Source organism: Somniosus microcephalus, chromosome 21 (assembly GCF_052327205.1).
Source record: "Somniosus microcephalus isolate GS21.2 chromosome 21, FLI_Smic_1.0, whole genome shotgun sequence".
Taxonomy (NCBI): Eukaryota; Metazoa; Chordata; class Chondrichthyes; order Squaliformes; family Somniosidae; genus Somniosus; species Somniosus microcephalus.
This window is the reverse complement of record NC_141007.1, coordinates 72,712,275-72,736,793: the sequence shown is the minus strand read 5'-3', so window position 1 is coordinate 72,736,793 and position 24,519 is coordinate 72,712,275. Positions and strand designations below refer to the sequence as shown.

Here is a 24,519-nt window from a genome sequence, read left to right as displayed (position 1 = left end):
TTTTCCCTCTCTCCTGACTCAATGGTAAGTCTGTTGCTATAACTATCAGATAAGATTGGGGAAAGGGAGGAGAGAAGAATGGTGATGTGGTGTCAATCAGATCCAACTCCATAGGTTAAAACTTCAGGTACTTGGGAGTTCAGATCCTTTCCCAAATGGCCATAGTTCAGTGGCTTATTGCAGACTATCAGGTGATTTACGTGCCAGTGATGTGTGGTAAAAGAATCAGCACTACCAGTAGTTCAGAGGCAAGGACAAAGTCAGACTACTTTCTGCCTGGATATAACCTCCTTTGCAGATGGGTCAACTGCATTCACATTGACAGAAATGTTTTTTTTGGACCAGCTCACTTGACATGTCCAGTGAATAAACTGTGATAGTCCTCTGTACCTCATCTGTCTGTACTTCCACCTCGTGCTTCTCTTCTCTGAAGGGGAGAAACCTCAGCTCCATATGCATGTTCAGCACTAACTTTAAAATGGCAGTGCCACTGCCAGGATGTTTGACCACTGATGCTTAAACATTTGTGGTTGTCTCCATAGTAAAGTCATTTTACACAGATTGCAAGACTGCCAGGACCAATACACAGGCAGCCGCCCAATCCCAATACACAGGCATCAGATCAATCGTGGCCAACTTTGTTTGCGCACTAGACAACTGGGTGATGCCTACCAGCACCAAGGACATAACCAGACTGAGATGTGGAGAAACTCAACCTTTCTTTCCTCTCTGGATGTGTTTGCAGAGACAAGGCATAGAAATTGCAATGTGATAAAGAACACATTCCAATACAGTGAAATTTTCCAGCCACAGTTTCCTATCCATGAGGGAGTGGAAGCTGTTCCATGGCTGGTGGTTAAATACTGTTTTCAAGGATCAGTTAACAGGAAGACCATCATTCAAGAGATATAACAACAAATTGCATTTATATAGCACCTTTAACGTAGTAAAACGTCCCAAGGCGCTTCACCAAAATTGGACTCCAAGCCACATAAGGACAGGTGACCAAAAGCTTGGTCAAAGAGGTAGGTTTTAAGGAGCGACTTGAAGGAGGAGAGAGGGGTAGCGAGCTGAAAAGGCTCAGGGAATTCCAGAGCTTAGGGCCAAGGCAGCTGAAGGTACGGCCGCCAATGGTGGAGTGATGAAAATTGGGGATGTGCAAGAGGCCAGGATTGGAGGAGCACAGAGATGTTGGAGGGTTGTGGGGCTGGAGGAGGTTACAAAGATAGGGAGGGGCGAGGCCATGGAGAAATTTGAAAACAAGGATGAGAATTTTAAAATGAAGGCATTGCCGGACTGGGAGCCAATGTAGATCAAAGAGCACAGGGGTAATGGGTAACGGGCAGCAGAGTTTTGGACGAGTTCAAGTTCACGGAGGGTGCAAGGTGGGAGGCTGGCCAGGAGAACGTTGGAATAGTCGAGTCTCGAGGTAACAAAGACCTCATAAATATATTTAATATATAAAGGTGGATTTCCACCCCCCCCCACCCCTGAGCAGAAACCAGGCTGGTTCACGTTGGAATGTGCCGGCTCAGAAGTCCCACCGGGTGACATGGTCCATTTTGCGGACCGGGCCTCACTTGTATTGGGCTAGCTGGAAGCCGAGAGCCCCGGGGCAGTCTGCCGGCTCAGGGCCGTTACAATATCAGGCGGCACGGCCGACCTCCAGATCGTCTTAGCACCTTGTGAATTGGCCCTGGAATAGGCTGAGGAGCAGATTATCTGCCGACTCATTCAGTCGGTGAATAGAGTGTGTGACAGAGGGACATAAAGGACGGAAAGAAACCATAAAAATATTTCCCTCCTACAGCCTGTACCCACGGTTACGATGTCGGATTGGAACCATCTCTGCCTCTTGATGCCACTCAGGAAAAACTACTACCTGCTGGCCCATTCACTTTATGTTCAATCAAACCTTTCATTGTCAATTGTTACCTATCTTTTTTTTAAAAAACCACAAAAGCCTGAAATTCCTGGAGGTGCGATCCCAATGGATACGCCACGATCATGCCCGAGAGTATCTGCCAACTTTGATCCTGTTGGGTGTTTGCGGAGTCAGTGGGAGGACAGCTCATCATCATGGATCAGGGGGCTTGTGGAAACTGGCATGCCTACATTCACTCGGTACACCGGCCTCCGTTAAGCTGGGTCCCCTTGTAGATACAGGAGTACTGAACTTAGGGAGTTCCTGCCCCTGACTCCACCTCCTGACCGTCCTTTGCCTTGTAAAGGGTGGACGATAGCTGTGCCTTTTCCAAGGTAAGGAGTAAACTCCCGGAATTGGCAGACACCCAACCACAACTGGATCTCTGCTGTTTTCCTTGGGGGCGGGGGGAGGGGGGGGGCGGGGGGCAGCAGTCTGTCAGCTTCCCGCTGGAGACCGGCGGAACCCCTGGGAATTTCATCCCCTAAGTCAACATATCCATGGAGGCCATCATATTCTCGTCATCCAGTTGATGGAAATGCTTGCAGTGTCTTCTGAATGTGCAGGTAGGGTTGCCAACTTTGGTTGCATGTATTCTGGGTGGTTTCCTCACATGACCTCATGCCTCCAACTGCCCTGCCCTCCTTCACCTTCCCGCCTGACACACCGCCTTCCCATGCCGATTGGATAGAGAAGAGTCTCTTTGTCACCCGATTGGATGATTCTTGACTATCAATCAAACAGTCTTTTCGTCCTGCATCTCTGATTTTATATCCCTATGATATACAGCATTCCCGAGACATTTCTTAATTCCTGGAGATTCCAGGACAATCAGGGAGAGTTGATGCCCCAATGTGTGAGGCAATCAAAATCTCCACAAGATTGCTGTAGCAATCAATCCCTGAGAAAAAAAAAGATGACTGATGGATTTTGAAGAAATTTTACTGGGAAGCCAGTCATCTTGAAGCCACAACACAGCAGAGTAAAGCCCTGTTATCAATTCATATGCTTCGTTTTGGATGGAGGAGATGGGAGCTAACATGATTAATAAAAATTACAGGAACAGATCCACTGTATTATTACAGCAGCCTACTCAGCACAATCACTCTAAAAATCACACTGTCAGTGAACTTGTCAGTCAAATGAGGGAGGCTGCAGTTTATTGTGACCGCACTTTACCAGGAACGAATGCTATTACTTGGGCAAAGTGAACAAAAAAATCCTAAGTGCAATGTTTCTCGTGTGGGTGTTGGGAGTGAATGTTTAAGAGGGTGCTGAGCACTAGATTAGACTAATTTTGTCAGTGGGAGAACCACATGAAAGCTGCTAATGGCCCATTATTGCTATTGCATCAATGTTCTTAGTCATAATTATATCACATTTGTGGATACACAGGCATACTATTTAGCCCAGATGAGTAGGAGTAATGCATTTAAAAAATAAATTAGGCACTTCATCCTATTTGTATGCTTCTTTAGCGAGAGCCTACATTTTTACCCTTTAATTACAAGGGTAGATTGTTGCTTTCCTTTATAATGATTTCTTTATTTCCTTTAAGTATTGTAATTTCTTTGCTTCTATTCACTAGTATTTACCCTTTTCTTTTGAGCCCCGACAAGTCACCAGCATTACCCACAGCCTGTGTTACCTTTTTAAAATGGGTGTAGTTGAAGATATAAGTAGTTTACTAATGTTTTACTACGTTAATGGCGCTATATAAATGCAAGTTGTTGTTGTTGTTAGATTGCCACGTGGTTCACTGTATGAATTTTTCAGTGTAATATTTCTTATTTTAAATCAATTGGTGTAATATAGGAATCTAGGTGGTACTGTAGCTATCGCTATAAACTACAGGCCTGAAGATCACATCCCAGTCTCAATGGAAAGCCACTCTAAGAAGTGAGTTTGTTGGAGGGAAAGAAATCTGTCCGAGAGAGGGAGGGTGGGTTGAAGGACCTATTTTTGCAGCATCAAAGCACATCTCCTTTCAAGTGTCAACAGAAATGTCTATGGCGTGCACCATCCCATCTTCCACATCAAGGAGAATGAAGTGGATTCAGTGGGGAGTAACTCTGGGGAGGAGAAAATCAAGGAGTACATTCAGAAAAAAAAACACTGGCAGCATAAAAATTTAAATGAAAAGTACTGTTCTGGAATGAAAAGGGTTAAGGTTGTTTAAGTAAAGGGAATGTTGCAATATGCAAAGAATTTAATGAACAAAGCCCCGACACCCACTTAATCTCATTAGGACACTGTTTTGTAATTATAAAAATCCTTACGGTATTCCCTCTTTCCACTGTTTTGTCAGACATTCTGGCCATTTAAAATACAAGATCCTTTTTTTCTTCAACTCAAACTGTCAGAAATCAGCTCTCACCAAATCTTATTAAACCGCTGCAGTCCTTTTTCTGGGATGGATGGGAAGTACCATGCACAGTTTCTGTAAAATTTTAATTAAAACAGCTGCTTTTTGTTTTGGAGGTGGACCTATAAAGGCAGATGGCAGCTGGTTTATATGTTACTGTCATCGCCACTGATTACATCTACTGTATGACAACAATGAGCTATGCAAAGGAGAATGCTTTGTGTACTTTGATTGTGCAGGGTTTTCAAAACAGCTTTCTCTCAGCTGCTAACAGACAACTGTGCCTTCTTGGGTTTAAAACACAATACTTACAGATGCAAAAAAATTAAGAATTCCCAATTATTTTCATTTGGGTGGCAGAGGATCAGAGCTTCAAAACATTCTTTTTAGTACTGATGGGCTGTAACGTGCAACTGCAGACATTTTGAAAGTGGGAAAGTGTTTCTTAAGGAAAGATGATTTGGTAAAATGGGTTTACTGACACTTCACAAACTTGACATGGTTGCTGCAGTTTCTGAATCTCTGGGCCGTACCTGTGACGATTTTAAAAGCCTCTGGCTGTATTCTTTCTCAATCTGCTTCAACCTGCTGCTGGTCTGTAAAAACAAAAGGAGAAATGTAACATGAGATAGGCAAAGAGGAAGAACGTGCACAGACACTCGCTGTTGACCTAGGCGCTTGGCACCTAATCGGTATGCCTGTCACTTAGGATCTGGGCTTTATGCCAGTTCCAACGCCCCTTCGTGGCAACCAAAAGCACAGGGCCTTGCTTTGATCTTCAGCCAACTAGTCATCACTTGAAAGGAAAAATCTACCTCTGCTGCCAATTATTAGAAAACATAAAGGGCTTTCTGGATGAAAAATGACAGCATAAAGTTTATCAGAATGACTTCACCTTAGTAAAAACAGAAACACATGCTCTGATGAAGACTGTGAAGGTACAATATGACACGTATGCTTTAGAGTGCCAGATGATGTTTTAAGAAGAGTCTGGGAGCGGTGAGAGGTGGAGAGGGGGGAGGGAACTGAGAAAGGGAAAAAAATGCGAAAGAAGCTGCAAAGCCGATTCCGCCCTAGGGAAGAAGCAACAACATTCTCTAACGTACAGCAGAGATACAGCCTGCTCTTGGAACTTCAAAGGGCTTGCGCACTTAATGTAAATGTGGCCATTAGCAAAACTGTACTCCACCTTTATGCAGTAAGGCCATTAAATATGATTACTGCTAACATTATTATAGTTTAAACACAGAAGAACTGACAATTTAATGCATTTTGAAAAAAAAGTTATGCAAAACATATGATATATAATTATAATTATGGACTTCATTATTTAAACTGAAATTGCAATATTTTCAAATAATATTTCCTTCCATAATAAATCATTTTCTCCCTTCTCCTTGAACACCTCTCACCATTACTCAACTGAGAGGGTGAGCTGATCAGGCTCCTGTTGCTCAGTGCTTGGGAATGGCTTTATGTGGTCGGCTGCCTAATCTTCCTGCTCTGTGAGGAGAGCGCTTTGTCTCCATTTTTCACCTCTCCCTCACTGCGCAACAGGGTAAAGATAGAATCATACAGCACAGGAGGCCATTCAGCCCATCGTGCCTGTGCCAGCTCTTTGGAAGAGCTATCCAATTAGTCCCACTCCCCCCTGCTCTTTCTCCGTAGCCCTGCAAATTTTTCCCCTTCAAGTATATATCCAATTCCCTTTAGAAAATGACTATTGAATCTGCTTCCATCACCCTCTCAGGCAGAGCGTTCCAGAAATGTTGAGGGTAGGTCACCTTTTTAATGTTTGGCCGGGGAATGGAGTAAGAGCAGAGAACAAAATGGGGCAGAGGAACTGGCATTATTTCTTTTTAACCACAAACACAGCCTGAATATTTAATACCAGGTTCTACATGCTCTACTCTGATTAAGGCTCTGTGATCAGTGTAGGCCAGTTTAAGTAAGATCATACAGCTGGGGTGCAAATCAGCAAGCACAGTGAATTATATGTAAAGGAATAGAAGGATTTCCTTCAGGAGACAATAAAAAGGCCTGTTGGAATATATGCGCAAATATTGCAAGAATGCAATGGCTGTCATCAGTGTCAAAACCACTCAATGAACTGTTGGACGAAGAGACAACCGTACCCAAAAAAACTCTGAAAAGTTCTCTTCAAAAATTGAATACTGCGCGGCAGATGTCGGTATTTTGAAACAACAGAGTTTGAAAAGAGGAGAAATGTGACAATGAAAATAAAGCTTCAAATGAATCTACCTGTACGGCATCACAATCCTGGCATTGGTTTGAATCAAGCTGACGTACATTTTGCACTGGCTACAAATACGTTACCTTAAATTTAGCAACAGTTACAAATGCATTTGCCAGAGACCTTCAGCTGCCATCTAGAGCATATCAAGGCAATGCTAAGACCAACTAAACCTGATGGAATAAGTAATGCATGCTCAATCAATGGAAACCCTGTGACATGTACTTTAAGTACTTTTTAGGGCGGAAGGGATAGTTTATATTTTTCTCTTCCTTTATTCAGGTCTCCCTCAGCACATACCATTCGCAATAGGCAGGGAACCTGTTTCCAGGGCTCTTTAGCTTCAGGTGGAGGAGGATGAGCGCGGCTCACAATAACTCAGCCTCTGACTGTCTTGTTCGCTGTGGGGAATCATCTAACTTCCACACAAAGCCATGCTCCACCACTGTGCAGCACATTCCACCTCAATCACTCTTTACATGAGACAGAAGTAGCCGCTCCGCAAGTAATGACAAACTTGGAGGCAAAGTTTACAATTTCAATGCACCGACTCTCTTCTCGCAAATGTGCCATTGCAATGTGACGAGGTATGATCAGATGTAACTTGAATCTGTAGCAATCATACTGGTTGCACAGGAAAGTTGCTTTTACAGAATTTAAATGGGATGTATTTCCGTCACCTGCACCATTCGTTTGACAAGAGAGATCAAAGCCAGTCCTTGCCATTCCAGATTTCTGAAGATATTTCAGATTTCACAACACATGCTGGTGTCCTTTTTAAGCATGCACACAAACTTAGGCACATGGATTTTATTTTTGTCATGTACAATGAAATAGAAAGAAAGTGAAAAACAATTCCAACTATTGGGTTCAGTTTTTGTTTACGGCCACAGAAAGTCCTGCATTACCGTGCTGTCCATTCGCCACTCGTTGCCTGTCACTGGACCACAATCTAGGCACCTGCATGAATTGGTTTAATTAAAAGGAGAAGAGGGGTAGGGGTGGAAACTCGAGGCAGTCAATGAGAATATTGAGCCAAGAACTGAAACAGAAGGTGAACTTATGTACGTACAATAAACAGATGCTATTCTTGGGAGTCATGGTGGTGAAGAGTAACGGAGTTGAGAGTTTCAGTGAAACCCTTTGAATGATTCAGTGAGTTTATTGAATGAGCAACTGACACCCCCATGTTTGACCCTCTACGCTTGTGGATGTTGGGCGAGGACTGGATTGGGCTCTGCTCCCCACTGTCAAATAGCCCGTCAACATTAACTATCCAGGCTCACTCATGAATAACGTCCACCTGGGTGAGGTATCAGAGGATCCCCCAGCAAGGAACCAATGCCTTCTAGGGGGAGGGGTTGGGGGTGGGGGTAAGAAGAAAAATTGGCAAGAAGGTTTAAGTGAGTTTTGACCGAGACATGTGCATTGCTCAACTGCCCAACTGTCAGCCATTTAATATGTGCCAAATTGTTTGAAGATTGATTCTGCACCTTTTACCAAGTAGTGATTGGAAAGGAACTCCCACTAGAGACATGCAATTTAGAGAGGGCCTGCTCTGGTATTATGTGCAGCTGATTAAGCTATTGCACAAAGTATACTGCTCGCACCATTTTGATGACTATAATTTCATCCTAGGCGGTTTCACTAGGGATGAAGAGAAAGTGTCCAGTTACTGAGCAGGATTTAGCCTGCACCAGCAGAGTGCAAGGATCTTTCAGTGCCCACATTTCCCAACCAGCAATGTGCTGGAAAGGGTGGCATTAGGGTCGGTTCTTGGGGTGGGAACTTGTTTGTGTAGAACTTGTGGGGAGAGACCAAAACTAGGGGCCATAAATATAAGATAGTCACTAATAAATTCAATGGGGAATTCAGGAGAAATTTATTTCCCAGAGAGTGGTTAAAATGTGGAACTTGCTACCACAGGAGTAGTTGAGGCAAATAGCATAGATGCATTTAAGAGGAAGCTAGGTAAACACATGAGTGAGAATGGAACAGAAGGATATGCTGAAAGGATTAGTTGAAGAGGGGTGGGAGGAGGCTCGTGGGGAGCAGAAACACCGGCATGGAACAGTTGGGCCGAATGGCCTTTTTCTTTACTGTAACATCCAATTCAGTTAATGAAATGACAAAAATGTTTGAAAAAAAATTGTTCTTGGGTGACACGGGCAAGGCAACATTTATTGACCATCCCTAGTTGCCCTGAGGTGGTGGTGGTGGGCCTTCTACTTGAACCGCTGCAGTCCTTGTGCTGATGGTGCTCCCACATTGGTGTTAAGTAGGGAATTCTGACCCAGTGAAGACTAAGTCATGGCAATGTACGTTCAAGTCAGGATGGTGTATGACTTGGAGGCGAACCTGGAGGTGATGGTGCTTCCATAACACTGCAGATCTTGTCCTTCTTGGTGGCAGAGGTTGCAGGTGAGGGAAGAGCTGTTGAGTTAACCGTTGCAAGTTGCTGCAGTGCATCCTGTAGATCGTATGTACTGCAGCCATAGTGCGCCAGTAGTAGAGAGGATGGATATTGAGTCCAGTGTCAGGGGGACCGATCAAGCAAACTGCTCTGTCCTGAATGGTGTTGAGCTTCTCGAGTGTTGTGTGGCTGCACCTATCCAGGCGAGTAGCGATTATTTCATCACACTCCTGACTTGTGCCTTATAGATGGTGAAGAGGCTTTGAGGGATCAGGAGATGAACCACTCATTGTAGAATACCCAGCCTCTGTCCTGTTCTTGTAACCTTGGTGTTGATATGACTGGTCCAGTTCAGCTTCTGGTTAATGGTGACCCCTAGGATGTTGATGGTGGGGGACTTGGCAATGGTATAGCCACTGAAGGTCATGGCGAGATGGCTGGGCTTTCTCTTGTTTGAGATGGTCATTACATGGCATTTATGTGGCACAAATGCTACCTGCCACTTGTCAGCCCACTTGTGTGCACTCTATATCTCGTGAGCCAGTTAGAGAACCATTTTTAACCTCTTCCCCAACTGAAGGCAGTGACTCACATTGGTCATTGGTTGCACAAGAGCTGGCAGCCATCCAGTACATAGAAACATAGAAGATAGGAGCAGGAGTAGGAGTAGGCCATTCAGCCCTTCGAGCCTGCTCCGCCACTCGATGAGATCATGGCTGATCATCCAAATTCAGTACCCTGTCCCTGCCTTCTCCCCATATCCCTTGATCCCTTTAGCCTTAAGAAATATATCCAACTCTTTCTTGAATATATTTAATGAATTGGCCTCCACTGCCCTCTGTGGCAGAGAATTCCACAGGTTCACCACTCTCTGGGTGAAGAAATTCCTCCTCATTTCAGTCCTAAATGGCTTACCCCTTATCCTTAGACTATGACCCCTGGTTCTGGACTCCCAGGCCATCAGAAACATCCTTCCTGCATCTAGTCTGTCCAGGCCTGACAGAATTTTATAGGTTTCGATGAGATCCCCTCTCAATCTTCTAAACTCCAGTGAGTATAAGCCCAATCGACACAATCTCTCCTCATACGTCATTCCTGCCATCCCAGGTATCAGCCTGGTGAATCTTCGCTGCACTCCCTCCATGGCAAGAATGTCCTTCCTCAGGTAAGGCGACCAAAACTGCACACAATACTCAAGGTGCGGTCTCACCAAGGCCCTGTACAACTGTAGCAAGACATCCTTGTTCCTGTACTCGAACCCTCTTGCTACGAAGGCCAACATACCATTTGCCTTCTTAACCGCCTGTTGCACCTGCATGCTTACCTTCAGCGACTGGTGCACAAGAACACCCAGGTCTCTTTGCACTTCCCCTTCTCCCAAACTATTGCCATTCAAATAATCTGCCTTCCTGTTTTTGCCACCAAAGTGGATAACCTCACATTTATCCACATTATAGTGCATTTGCCATGTTTCTGCCCAATCACCCAACCTGTCCAAATCGTACTGGAGTTTCACGACATCCTCCTCACAGCCTACCCTCCCACCCAGCTTTGTGTCGTCTGCAAATTTGGAGATATTACATCCAATTCCCTCGTCCAGATCATTAATATATATTGTGAACAGCTGGGGTCCTAGGACCGATCCTTGCGGTACCCCACTAGTCACTGCCTGCCACTCGGAAAACGACCCGTTTATTCCAACTCTTTGCTTTCTGTCCGCCAACCAGTTCTCTATCCAAATCAATACCTTGCCCCCAATCCCATGTGCCTTAATTTTGCACGCTAATCTCTTATGTGGGACCTTATCGAAAGCCTTCTGAAAGTCCAAATACACCACATCCACTGGTTCTCCCTTATCTATTTTACCAGTTACATCCTCAAAAAATTCCAGTAGATTAGTCAAGCATGATTTACCTTTTGTAAATCCATGTTGACTTTGTCCAATCCTGTCACTGCTTTCCAAGTGCTCTGCTATTACATCTTTTATAATAGACACTAGCATTTTCCCCACTGCCGATGTCAGGCTTACCGGTCTATAATTCCCCGCTTTTTCTCTACCACCTTTTTTGAATAGTGGGGTAACATTAGCTACCCTCCAATCCATGGGTACTGTTCCAGAGTCTATCGAGTTCTGGAAGATGACCAGCAATGCATCTACTATTTCTAGGGCCACTTCCTTAAGTACCCTGGGATGTAGATTATCAGGCCCTGGGGATTTATCGGCCTTCAGTCCCATCAATTTTCCTAACACCATTTCCCTACAAATACTGATTTCTTTCAGTTCCACCCTTTCATCAGACCCTATGTTCCCCGGCATCTCTGGGAGATTATTTGTGTCCTCCTTTGTGAAGACAGAACCAAAGTATGAATTTAGTTGGTCTGCCATTTCTCTGTTTCCCATTATAAATTCCCCTGATTCTGACTGCAAGGGACCTATGCTTGACTTCACCAATCTTTTTCTCTTCACATATCTATAAAAGCTTTTACAGTCAGTTTTTATGTTCCCTGCTAGCTTACTAGCTTGCCTAAGTGGCTATGTATTCACATCCTCATGAGCCAAACTGAAGTTGGGCAGTGCTTTGGCAAGGTTGCAATTGAAGTAGTGTACAGTTCAAGCTGCAGCAATATAGGGGAGCCTTCCAGGCTCTAGAGACAGTACAGAGGAGAGAAACAAGGCTGATCCCTGATGTGAGGTATTGGGAACGACTAGATAAGCTAAGGCTCTTTAGCCACAACAATATGCATCTCAGAGGGTATCTTATAGAGGTATACAGGGTGTTTAATAAGACAGAGAAAGTAAACCCAAAACAATACTTTCGCATAGATCAAGGCAGCAGGACAAGCAGGCATAGGTTTAGGGTTGTGAAGGCCAAGTTTAAGACAGATGATGATAAGCAGCTAAAATGGGTTTCTAGGAAGGGTGTTTGAGGCCAGGCAACTGGACTCATTTAAAAACAGGTAGATGCTGCAATGGGAAGGGGAAAATTAAAAAGGCTGATGGGATATCTAACTATGGAGGGCATCACAGGTGAGCTTGATCCTGTCTTCATCCAAAGTACATCTCTCCACACTTTCCACGATCATCTGTGCAATTTTGGAATTGTCATTTTGTGAAGGACTTGCAATTAAATGGTATAACGAGCCTGACAATGACAGCTTCATTATTATTAGTATGGGCAGGCATTGCATGACAATGTTGTTTGGCTCCAACTTTGACCAGCAAGATACAACGCCATGTGTTGTAATGCCAGAGGTTATGCATCAGTTACCTTGGACAGGTACTGAGCACTAATACAATACACTAACTGCCAGCACAACACGCCAGCACACAGAAAGAAATGGGGAAGGGGAAAGGGAAGGAGGGAAATTTCAAGACTCAGCCCATCTCTATTCAGCCAAGTCGTCTACACTACTTCAGGCACACAACACTAAGCTCAGCTCGCTTTTTAGAGCTGGCTATTTTATTACACATGCATGAGTGCTGCACATGCTCGGTGATGTTCAGCATTCCAGCAACTGATGAGTGCATGAGACAGTAAGAAAGACAGACTTGCATTTCTATAGCGCCCTTCACAACCTCAGGATGTTCCAAAGCACTTCACAGTCAATGAAGTATAACTGGTGTTATGAGTGACAGGAGTGGACTGGTTCCTGAGTATAATCAGGGAATGCTAATCAGCCAGAAGAACAAACATCAATTAATAAATTCTGATTTGATAGCAACCTCTCCTTGACCTTTTACTGCAGTTGGCTAATGAACTGAGCTTTAGGGACTACGCTTATCCCTTTTAAAGTATCTTTGAAGTATTGTTCACAGGAACACTTAACATTTTCATTCCTGAACTCTGTAAATGTATTTTTGTGCTCGGACTAACATGCGGGACCAGGAAGGATGCCAATCTTTGCTTAACTTAGTAATAGCTGATCAAAGACGACCTAGCCAGTTTGTCACTCGAGCAGGCCCTTTCCAACCAGGATCTTTGGTAAGTTGTTTTTTAACGGCCCAAACAGGGCACCAGATATTTACAACAGGCTCCGCAGGGAGGGGGTGGGGGAACCATTTCAGATTGAGAGCACCTCCCTGGAGGATTGCTCTCCTTTGAAGTTGATATTTGCCTTACAGAGGCTGTCCTGGATTCATCCTTTAAAAGGAAATGAAGAAGGGCAGAAACAGAGCACAATGAAATAAAAAGGGAAGCAAAGAAAATCCACTTATTTCACACATCAAGGCTTCTTCGGTCACTGTATAAAGTGAAGTATAATTAAAGAGCCATTCATGCATTTTCATTTTTGGGATAGGATGTGGGTAAGAGGATAGTAGTTGGAGATGGTGGTCAGCTTTCATTATATTATCTTGAAGAGGTGCTATTTGAGTTTTACTCATTCTCTCACCGATTTCAATAGTCTTCACAAATAACCTTTTTGTGATTTTTTTTCCCAGTTTTCTCTCCTTTTCTCATCTGCTGAATTTGCTGGCTTGTGTTGGGGGACAATTCCACTAGCACTCCTCTGATATCGTGCCCAATTCTTCATATATGAGCCTAGACAGTAATTGTGGAAAAGCTTTTCAAAATCTTGGAACTCCCTTCCTAACAGCACTGTGGGAGTACCTTCATCTCATAGACTTCAACGGTTCAAGAAGGCAGCTCACCACCACCTTCTCAAGGACAATTAAGGATGGGCACGAAATGCTGGCCTTGACAGCAACGCCCACATCCCATGAAAGAATATAAACAAAAATACGGAAAGCATCACAGCTAAATTGGATCGTGTCCTCGCACACACATGGACTATCCAGTAGTGATCAGGAGTGGGGAACCTGAGCTAACTTTCCCCCTCCCTGCCAACGAACAGTAAAGCCGTCACCACCTTGGCTGAGAGCAGTTAATTAAGCACCTGGGACCTTCCTGCTCTGTATGGTTCAGTGTTTGCACCACAGGTTCATTATCCCATTGAGCTATTGGGGAAAGGCCAGCAAACATTTTAATATAAATCTATTTCTCACCGTTTGTGTACAAGCTATCTGTTGGAGAATTTGCACAGAATCTGAAAAAGGCTGTAATGTGTTAAACCGCTTGCACTTCCTGTCAACTTTTTCCATTATAAATTCCTATGTCCACAATTACAATAAAAACTGCCTTTGCATGCTTGTTACACTGTAATTAGACCCTTCCACCAGTGGAAATAGGGGTTTATAATGGAAATATACAAATAAGGACGTTTCCTACATTACAACAGTGACTACACTACAAAAGCACTTAATTGGCTGTAAAGCACTTTGGGACACCGTGAGGTCGTGAAAGACGCTATATAAATGCAAATCTTTTTTGTTCTGCCTTCTAACCCTGCTTCACCAGAATGCCATAGAAAACTAACTGTGTTACCTTTTTTAACCAAAATATTAAAGGGGAAAAAGGGTTGTACCTCATCAAATTTTCAAACAAACTGACAGGTGATAATCACGTCACCCTGAATGGGAAGTCAGATGAGTGCCAAGGGAGTGAAAAAGAGCAGCCCAAGTAATATTGTTGAGTAGTTGACAAGGGATTTAAAAATTAACTCAAACACCAGGGCTTCTGATATGCTAATCATCTGATGAGATTGTTCTTACCTTCAAGTCATAGGCGTGTTCAAACACGGAAAGATTTAGGTGTGTTTGCATCTTAAATATGTATCATGTATTTACAACTAGGTCCCTGGGCCTTCACACGAACCCCTGTGGGTGGACTTCGTGCAGCTGCCCTGCCCACACTACACCTTTCCGCAGGGCAGCTGTATGGATGTAAATATCTATGGAATACTAGTAGACCTCCTGTAAATTGGGGGTATGTTCTCCGTTTTATCTGTCTCTGCATTGCAGCTTCTATGTTTCACTCCTTTTCTGAGTATTTCTCCTGGTTCTCTCTCTCTTTCACTCCTTTTCTGGTTGTCTCTCTATTCCTTCTTTCCCTTTATTTACTATTCTCTGCTTTTCTTTCTCATTCCTCTGCTAGTATGGCACGTGTGTCAGTATTTTGTGGCAGTGGCCAACGGACAATGGGCAGGGAAGCCAGTGGTGCAGACCGGCCGATCATGGATAGATTTTGAGTTGCAGATCACAGAGGTGGGAGTGTTCTGGCTCACAGACTGCATTTTCTGGTGGTGAATGGGAGCTGCCGCTGAGGGAGGGGTCCAGCCAGGAGTGAGAGGAGGAGCGAGGAGGAAAGGGTGAGGGGCAGAAATGAACGGGCATTCAGGGCAGGAGGTTTCAAGAAAGAGAGGAAAAGGGCAAGGAGAAGGAATCCAGGCAGTGCTGTAGGCCAGCAGATTGTTGGCACCTTTTGGGCTGCAGGTCACAACTAGCAGGTGGGATCGGGGATGTAGGCTACAGGTCGTACAGGCCATCAGTTGGGAAGGATATGATAAAGGGGTAAGAGGAAGAGAGGAAGATCCAACTCTTGTCTCTTGCGCACCCCCAGTCCCTTTGACCCACCAGTGACCAGCCTTCAGCTGTCTAGGCCCTAAGTTCTGGATTTCCCTCTCTAAACCTCTCCACCTCCTTTAAGGCCCTCCTTAAAACCATCCTCTTTGACCAAGCTTTTAGTCACCCATCCTAATATCTACTTTGGTTCGGTGTCAATCTTTGTCTGATTACGCTATTGTAAAGTGCTTTGGGACATTTTCCTATGTTAAAGACGCTATATAAATACAAGTTGTTGTTGAAATAAAGTGTTCTAAAGATTGGGAGAGGCAGAGAGCACTAAAGAAAGAAATAGTAAGGTATTAGGTGGGGTCCAGGATGGTCTAAGATGGGTTTACAGTGTATGTATGTGAACGTAATAAGCATAGTAAACAAGGTAAGTGAGCTGCAGGCACAGATAACCACATGGAAATATGATGTGGCAATAACTGAGGCCTGGCTCAAAAATGGGCAGGATTAGGTATTAAATATTCCTGGTTATAAGGTGTTCACGAAAGATAGGGAAGGAAAGATAGGAGGTGGTGTGGCAGTATTGGTTAAGGAGAATGTTACAGTGCTGGAGAGGGAGGATGTCCTGGAGGGGTCAAGGACAGAATGCCTATGGCTAGAGTTAAGAAATAATAGAGGTGCCAATACACTACTAGGTGTATTCTATAGACCACCAAACAGTGGGAAAGATATAGAGGAGCAAATTTGCAGAGAAATTACAGAGAGGTGCAAGAACTATAGAGTAGTGATAATGGGAGACTTCAACTATCCTAATATAGACTGGGATTGTAATAGTGTAAAGGGCAGAGAAGGGGAAGAATTTCTGAAGTGTGTTCAGGAGAACTTTCTTGATCAGTATGTTTCTGGCCCGACAAGGGAGGAGGTATTGCTGGATCGGGTTCTGGGGAATGAGGTAGGTCAAGTGGAGCAAGTGTCAGTAGGTGAACATTTAGGAAACAGTGATCACAGTATCACAAGGTTTAGATTAGCTATGGAAAAGGACAGGGAGCAATTTAGAGTAAGAATGTTTAACTGGGGGGGGGGGGGGGGTGGGGGGGCGGGGAGGCCAATTTCAGTGGGATGAGAATGGATCTGGCCCAGGTAAATTGGAATCAAAGATTGGCAGGCAAAACTGTAGTGGAACAATGGGCTGCCTTTAAAGAGGAAATAGTTTGGATACAGTCGAGGTACATTCCCACGAGGGGGAAAGGTAGGGCAACTAAAGTCAGAGTTCCCTCGTGACAGATGTCAGGTTGCAAATACATCTGAGAATCAGGCTATATATAGAAAGGTCAGAGGAGAAGTGAAAAAGGAAATAAGAGGGGCAAAGACAGGGTATGAGAATAGAATGGCAGCCAACATAAAAAGTAATCCAAAAGTCTTCTACAGGCATATAAATAGTAAGAGGGTATTGAGGAGGGGTGGGGCCGATTAGGGACCAAAAAGGAAACCAATGCATGGAGGCAGAGGGCATGGCTGAGGTACTAAATGAGTACCTTGCATCAGTCTTCACCAAGGAAGAGGATGCTGCCATACACATAGTGGAGGAGGAGGTAGTGGAGACATTTGATAGTATGTAAATTGATAAAGAGGTATTAGAAAGGCTGGCTGTACTTAAAGCAGATAAATCACCAGGAACGGATGAGATGCATCCTAGGATGCTGAGGGCATTGAGGGCGGAAATCGCGGAGGTACTGGCCATAATATTCCAATCCTCCATAGGTACAGGGGTGGTGCCAGAGGACTGGAGAATTGCAAATGTTACACCCTTGTTCAAAAAGGGGTGTAAAGATAAACCCAGCAACTACAGGCCAGTCAGTTTAACCTCGGTAGTGGGGAAGCTTTTAGAAACAATAATCAGGGACAAAATTAACAGTCACTTGGACAAGTGTGGATTAACTAAGGAAAGCCAGCACAGATTTGTTAAAGGCAAACCGTGTTTAACCAACTTGATTGAGTTTTTTGATGAGGTAACAGAGAGGGTTGATGAGGGCAATGCGGTTGACGTGGTGTACATGGATTTCCAAAAGGCGTTCGACAAAGTGCCTCATAATAGGCTCGCCTACAAAGTTGAAGCCCAGGGGATAAAAGGGACAGTGGCAGCATGGATATGGAATTGGCTAAGTGACAGGAAACAGAGAGTAGTGGTGAACGGTTGTTTTTTGGACTGGAGGAACGTATACATTGGTGTTCCCCAGGGGTCGGTTCTAGGACCACTGCTTTTATATATATGACTTGGACGTGGGTGTACAGGGCACAATTTAAAAATTTGCACATGACACAAAACTTGGAAGTATAGTGAACAGTGAGGAGGAGAGTGATAGACTTCAGGAAGACATAGACAGGCTGGTGAAATAGGCGGACACGTGGCAGATAAAATATAACAGAAAAGTGTGATGTGATACATTTTGGTAGAAAGAATGAGGAGAGGACATATAAACTAAATGGTACAATCCTAAAGGGGGTGCATGAACAGAGAGACCTGGGTGTATGTGTGCACAAATCGTTGAAGGTGGCAGGGCAGGTTGAGAAAGCAGTTAAAAAGGCTTACGGGATCCTGGGCTTCATAAATAGAGGTATAGAGTACAAAAGTGTGGAAATGATGATGAACCTGTATAAAACACTGGTTAGGAAGGATGTGAAGGCCTTAGAGAAGGTACAGAAAAGTTTTATGAGAATGATTCCAGGATTGAGGGACTTCAGTTATGCCGATAGACTGGAGAAGCTGGGGTTGTTCTCCTTGGAGCAGAGAAGATTGAGAAGAGATTTGAGAGGTGTTGAAAATCATGAGGGGTCTGGACAGAGTAGATAGAGAGAAACTGGTCCCATTGGCAGAAGGGTCGAGAACCAAAGGACACAGATTTAAGGTGATTGGCAGAAGAACCAGACGACGTAAGAAAAAACTTTTTTACGCAGCGATGGTTAAGATCTGGAATGCACTGCCTGAAAGGGTGGTGGAGGCAGACTCAATCTTATCTTTCAAAAGGGAGTTGGATAAGTATCTGAAAGAAAAAATTTTGCAGGGCTACGGGAAAAGGGCGGGGGAATGGGACTAGCTGAGAGTCGTCATGGGCTCGACGGGCCGAATGGCCTTCTTCCATGCTGTAACCATTCTAAAGGACAGTGGGCAGAAGGAACGGGCACTTGAGGCAGAAGGAGGTCGAGGTAAACAGCGAGGAGCAGGTGTTTGGAGTGAGATGTAGTAGAAGGAGGAATGAAAAGGCAAGGGGCAGGAACAAGTCGGCACTAAGGGTGGGAGGCAGCATAAGGAAGAGGGAATGGGTGCGGAGTGGAAGGTAGATGAAGGATGAGAGGCAGGAAATGCTTGGTGTGTGAGGAGGAAGCAGGAATGTTAAATTCCCCTGAAAGCTCCAGATTTGAAGGCAGCCCTTTTATTTAATACTTTTCCAGTTTAAATAACAGTAACTTCCTTAAAGTCATGGGTAAACACCGTAGGAAATTTCTATCTTGTAATTCAAAGCATGTTCCTGGTTCAAATTGGGAACCAGCTTTTGAAGTATTTCAAACTGGAAACTGGGTGTTAAGCAATGGGGGTTTCCCATGTGAAGACTAGGAACTAGCTTCTCAAGTGCAGCCTCAGGCAGAGGGGAGAAGAAAAGGTGGAGAAACAAGGGGGAGCTGGCACGTGTTAGAGGCTGAGACAGGCCCACATAGTGAAGAGAGGAAGCTCAGCAGGGCACAGGAGCTTAGAGCTGGTGAGGGAGAAAAGAAAGGCAGCAAAGAAGGGCTAGAGTGGGTAGCCTAGTGGGACACTGGAGGTGGGCTGACCTTCAGCAAAAAGCTGGGGGGGGGGGGGGTTGGCGGGCAGGGGGGCGGCAAGAGGGTTGAAAAAGAAAATTAAAAGTAAAGGAAATAGGTTGAAGTAAAATAAATTCAAACTTAGCATTGCGTCAAATGAAAAATAAAATGGTGGGTAGAGTTGAGAGACTCGCAGCTCAGTGTCAATTAGTGGCTAGAGCCTGCAATAACACTGTGACAAGCAACTGTTTACATAGGAAAATTTCCATTATAAACATTTACAGAGGCAGCATCAATTGTAAATGTTTATATTGAAGCATTCCCAAACATTCTGACAACAAAGGTGGACAGCAACATACATACACAAGATTTTTAAAATAATAATAAATAGATACAGGTTCCAGTTTTCTAAATGTCAACTAGATTGATAAAGAAATAAAAGACTAACGCCTTGCACGACCACCGGACGTCCCAAAGCGCATAACAACCAATAAAGTACTTTTTGAAGTGTAGTGACTGCTGTAATGTAGGAAACACGCAGCCAAATTGCGCTCAGCAAGATCCCACAAACAGCAAAGTGATAATGACCAGATAATCTGTTTTGTTATGTTGATTGAGGGATAAATATTGACTAGGACACCGGGGAGAACTCCCCTGCTCTTCTTTGAAATAGTGCCATAGGATCTTTTACGTCCACCTGAGAGAGCAGACGAGGCTCGGTTTAACTTCTCATCCGAAAGACGGCACCTCCGACAGTGCAGTACTCCGGGGAAAAGAAAATTGCAAGCAGAATTACAGAAGACTTGGGAATGATAAACTCCAGAAAAGCATCTATTTACTCCACATTTCTGGTCTCTATTTCATTTCAAAAATAGATTTCCTGGCCTAGATTTTGTGCTCGAGTTATGCTAACTCCCTGGTGTAATTTGGATGGAATGCAGCAGGAAATTTGTTGGGAGCTGCTCTGCTGACTCCCTGTTCGCCCTCGCCACTTGCAGCATTTTCCAATGGCAGTGCCATCAGGCATATTATCACTACATGGGAATAGATCGTACGATGCAATTTCCCTCACTTGTGCCTTAGCAGTGCTGGGTGCAAAAAGCACGCAAGCATTCCAGTGTTGCTATGGGCAACGTGGCAGCAGGGGGAAGGGAGGAGAAGAGTAAAAAATGAAGGACACTTCTGTCAGAGTAACGGGTGAGCAGAAAATCTAGGTTTCTAAATCTAAAGATTTCAGACGGTTGTCTTTAGATCTAAGTAGGTCATCAAAGTGCAGTTGAATACTGCACACAAGGAACAGTAAAGTGGGTTTTAAATTTGTACATAATACGAAATACAAGCTAACAGACAGCCTGAGATAACTGACATGGATTGGTTTTGCAACAGAATATCAAAATTAATTTGATTAAGCAAATAATTCAACAAGACGAGAGGGATCTGGCTAAATGATGGTGAGGTGGTCGTGTTGAATCACTATTTCTTGTTCCCATACTATTAGGTATAATGGTTAGAAAGAACTGCTACTGGATAGCAGGTTCACCTTGTAAAAACACTGGGACGGCTTGAACACTTATCCACTTCCTGAACTATTTTCCTAAGACCAATGTTACTTCCTCTGGGCTCAGTTATGATGTGAATTGACCTGTAAAGGGCATACATTCTGTATGTCAAATCCTTTTGCCAGTAAGTAAAAAAAAAATTACACTGTCAAAGGAAGCAAGCAACAGGAATATTGTCTGAGCCTTCACATCTGTAGGTATTTAGTAGGATCCTTAAAATAGGTGCCTGTACAACAAAAATACTATAATGGCAAACATTTCACAGGTGGTGAATGAAGCCCTTATGCAGCTATATGTTTTATCGTTAATATAAAGTACACTAAATACTTTGTATGCATCATAGGATAATCTTAATGGCCCTGAATTTCCGATTGGAGGCTTCCTGCGTGCAGATGCCTCTGATCGGAAAAACATCTACGAACCTACCTGCTGGTTCCGTTGGTCCTGAGACTTGCGATCTTGGGCCTCTCCGGGTCTGCGCGGGCAGAGGCCCACGTGATCCCAGTGGCGCATGCGGTTCGCAAGCACCCGATGGATCACGTGGGCCAGGCGAACCAATCAAAGAAGGGAATCCCCCTTCATACTTTTGACAGGTCCCTACGCACAGATCTGTCAAAAGTATGAATGGGGACCACATTTAAAAAAACACTAAAACATTAAATAATTTTTTTTACATAATTAAAATTAATTAAAATTCCATTTCATTAAAAAAAGTAATTACATTTTTTGGAAAAAAAATTTAATGTTTTTACGGGGCTAAAAATAAACTTACCTTTTTGAACAGTATTTTTAATTTATAAATGAGTTATCAAATTTAATTTTTCTATTTTTCAACACACTTAAGCTGGTAAAAGCAGGCCTTACCAGGCGTAAAAATTGTATGGTCTTTCTGCGGGTGTAAGTTCTGCAAAAAGCGCGACTCTCCACCCGCAGAGGCCCTTCTCCCGGGCAGGCGGATGATCTGTCAAGAGGATTCTTCACAGATTGCAAGTGCCGGGTTTTAGTTCCTGCGCTTTGCATTCCTGAAACCAGCACTTGCGAGGTCCCTACGGGTACGTACACACCTCGTACGCACCCGTAGGGGTTGGAAAATCCGGCCCAATATCTTTTGCTCCATACCATGAAGCAGTAACAGCTTTTGGTAGCTGTCCCTGTGCAATCAGCAGGCTGATGAGCTGTCGATGAAACAAAATCAAACCTTAAAACACAAAAGTGAAATGAAAGCCCAGAAATTACTGTTTGCAATATTAGTGTATAAATGTTTAATGTATCTGTATGATAGTTTAATAGAGTTGAACAGGTTGATGTCCTGTTAAAATTGTGGACACATTCCATGTAGGAAATTTAAATTTGAATTCTAATCTTGGGGTTCAGACGATGGATATAGCCAGTCATGAGGTTCAGACGATGGATATAGCCAGTCGTGAGGTTCAGACGATGGTTATACCCAGTCGTGAGGTTCAGACGATGGTTAAACCCAGTCGTGAGGTTCAGATGATGGTTAAACCCAGTCGTGAGGTTCAGACGATGGTTATACCCAATAGTGAGGTTCAGACGATGGTTATACCCAATAGTGAGGTTCAGACGATGGTTATACCCAGTCGTAAGGTTTAGACGATGGTTATATCCAGTCGTAAAGTTTAGACGATGGTTATGTCCAGTCGTGAGGTTCAGACGATGGTTATACCCAGTCGTAAGGTTCAGACGATGGTTATATCCAGTCGTAAGGTTCAGACGATGGTTATATCCAGTCGTGAGGTTCAGACGATGGTTATACCCAGTCGTAAGGTTCAGACGATGGTTATACCCAGTTGTGGGGTTCAGACGATGGTTATATCCAGTCGTAAGGTTCAGACGATGGTTATATCCAGTCGTGAGGTTCAGACGATGGTTATACCCAGTCGTAAAGTTCAGACGATGGTTATATCCAGTCGTAAGGTTCAGACGATGGTTATATCCAGTCGTGAGTTTCAGACGATGGTTATATCCAGTCGTGAGTTTCAGACGATGGTTATATCCAGTCGTAAGGTTCAGACGATGGTTATATCCAGTCGTGAGTTTCAGACGATGGTTATACCCATTCTTGAGGCTCTGACGATGGTTATACCCAGTCGTAAGGTTCAGACGATGGTTAAACCCAGACGTGAGGTTCAGACAATTGATATAGCCAGTCGTGAGGTTCAAACGATGGTTAAACCCATTCTTGAGGCCGAGTCAAATTATGGATATACCTAGTTTTGAGTCTCAGACACAATGGCTATACACAATGTTGAGGCGCGGACGATGGCTTTATTCAATCATGAGTTCAGATGGTTATATCCAATCATTATAAATGCAAGTTGTTGTTGTTGAGGTATAGAACATAAGAAATAAGAGCAGGAGTAGGCCATACAGCCCCTCGAGCCTGCTCTGCCATTCAATAAGATCATGGCTGATCATCGACCTCAACTCCACTTTCCCGCCCGATCTCCGTATCCCTTGATTCCCCTAGAGTCCAAAAATCTATCTATCTCAGATAACAACTTATATTTATATAGCACCTTTAATGTAGAAAATCATTCCTAGGCTCTTCACAGAGGTGTGAAGAGAAATTAATATGGTCAAAGAAGAACAGAATAAGAGGGGTGATAAAAAGCTTGGTCAGAAAGGGTCTTAAATGAGGAGAGGGAGGTGCAGAAATAAAAAGGCTTAGTGAGGGAACCACAGAATGAAACCTAGGCAGCTGAAGGCATGGCTGCCTATAGTGGAGTCAACCCTGCTCCTTCTGGCTCCATAGGAAAGGTTTATAAACAAAAAATAGATTTTCCATACTTACATTTAGTTGGTGACTGCGGGAGCTGCTGAAGAATCCTGAACGGGGCAGATCGTGAACTAATTTTTCCAAGGGATCCTCAAGAGGCCCCTTGAGTATGTTAATGAGGAGCCTAGCGCCTGTTTTAGGCATTTGCCCGAGATGCCTAAAAAATGCACCCCACGCATTTAGCAGTGGAACCACCACCTGCACAGATTGGGCGCAGGTCGGCCATTGATAAATTAGTATGCTTTGTGCCCGATTACACCCAAAAAACGGGTGCAATGCATACCAATTTCTACCACAAGTTAAAGCTTCAGGTAAAGAGTTACAGAGTGGGGAGTGAATGCACCAGGGCATGCAGATGTCATTTAGTCGCCATTTTAGAGTCATACATTCTGGCCTAGAAATTGGGTATAGCCCCGCCAGCTCGGTTGCGCCGAAAATTTTGCGCTAGCCGCGGAGCCAGTTGCGCCCGTCCCATATTCACTTTTAGCGCCCCAAGGCGGAACCGGGCGCTGTTCCAGGGTGTGCCCGCCCCCGCTTGGGGCGCTGAAAGTGAATTTCAGCGCTCCAGGAGCCGCTGCGCCACCCGATGCGGTGCGGCAGGCTGCTGTACTGCAGGCCTCCTCCTTCTCTTAAGGAGGAGGTGCCAGCAAGGGGGAGATCGCCGCTGGATTGTGCCGGCAAATGAGCCCGGCACCACGGAGAAGTGCCGGGCTCGCGGAAAGCAGCCGGCAATGCCGCGGGGGGGGGGGGGGATGGTGGAGGAGGCCGGGGAGGGAGGTGCGGCCAGGCGGCCGCCGAAAAAGCAGCCGGCCGCACCTCCACCTTTATGCGCCCCACTAAGGCTGCAGGAAGGCCCTGGTCTCCCGATGTTAGTAGCGGCCGCCACGGAGGAGGCGGCCGCAACTAAATATGGGGGTCGGGCTGGCATCGGGGCGGAACCGGGGCACTGCGCACACCGATGACGTCATCGGTGCCAGCGCAGCGCTACCGGCTACCG

At 44.5% G+C, this 24,519-nt stretch overlaps 1 protein-coding gene across 1 annotated transcript in view; it reads right to left on the bottom strand.

Moving 5' to 3' along the window:
• Positions 1–24,519, bottom strand: part of cep112 (centrosomal protein 112) — a 420,760-nt gene that overhangs the window by 75,578 nt on the left and 320,663 nt on the right. The window contains exon 20 of the mRNA XM_085964113.1: positions 4,823–4,885. Coding sequence (XP_085820239.1) covers positions 4,823–4,885 — 63 coding nt within the window. The remainder of the gene's footprint in view (positions 1–4,822; positions 4,886–24,519) is intronic.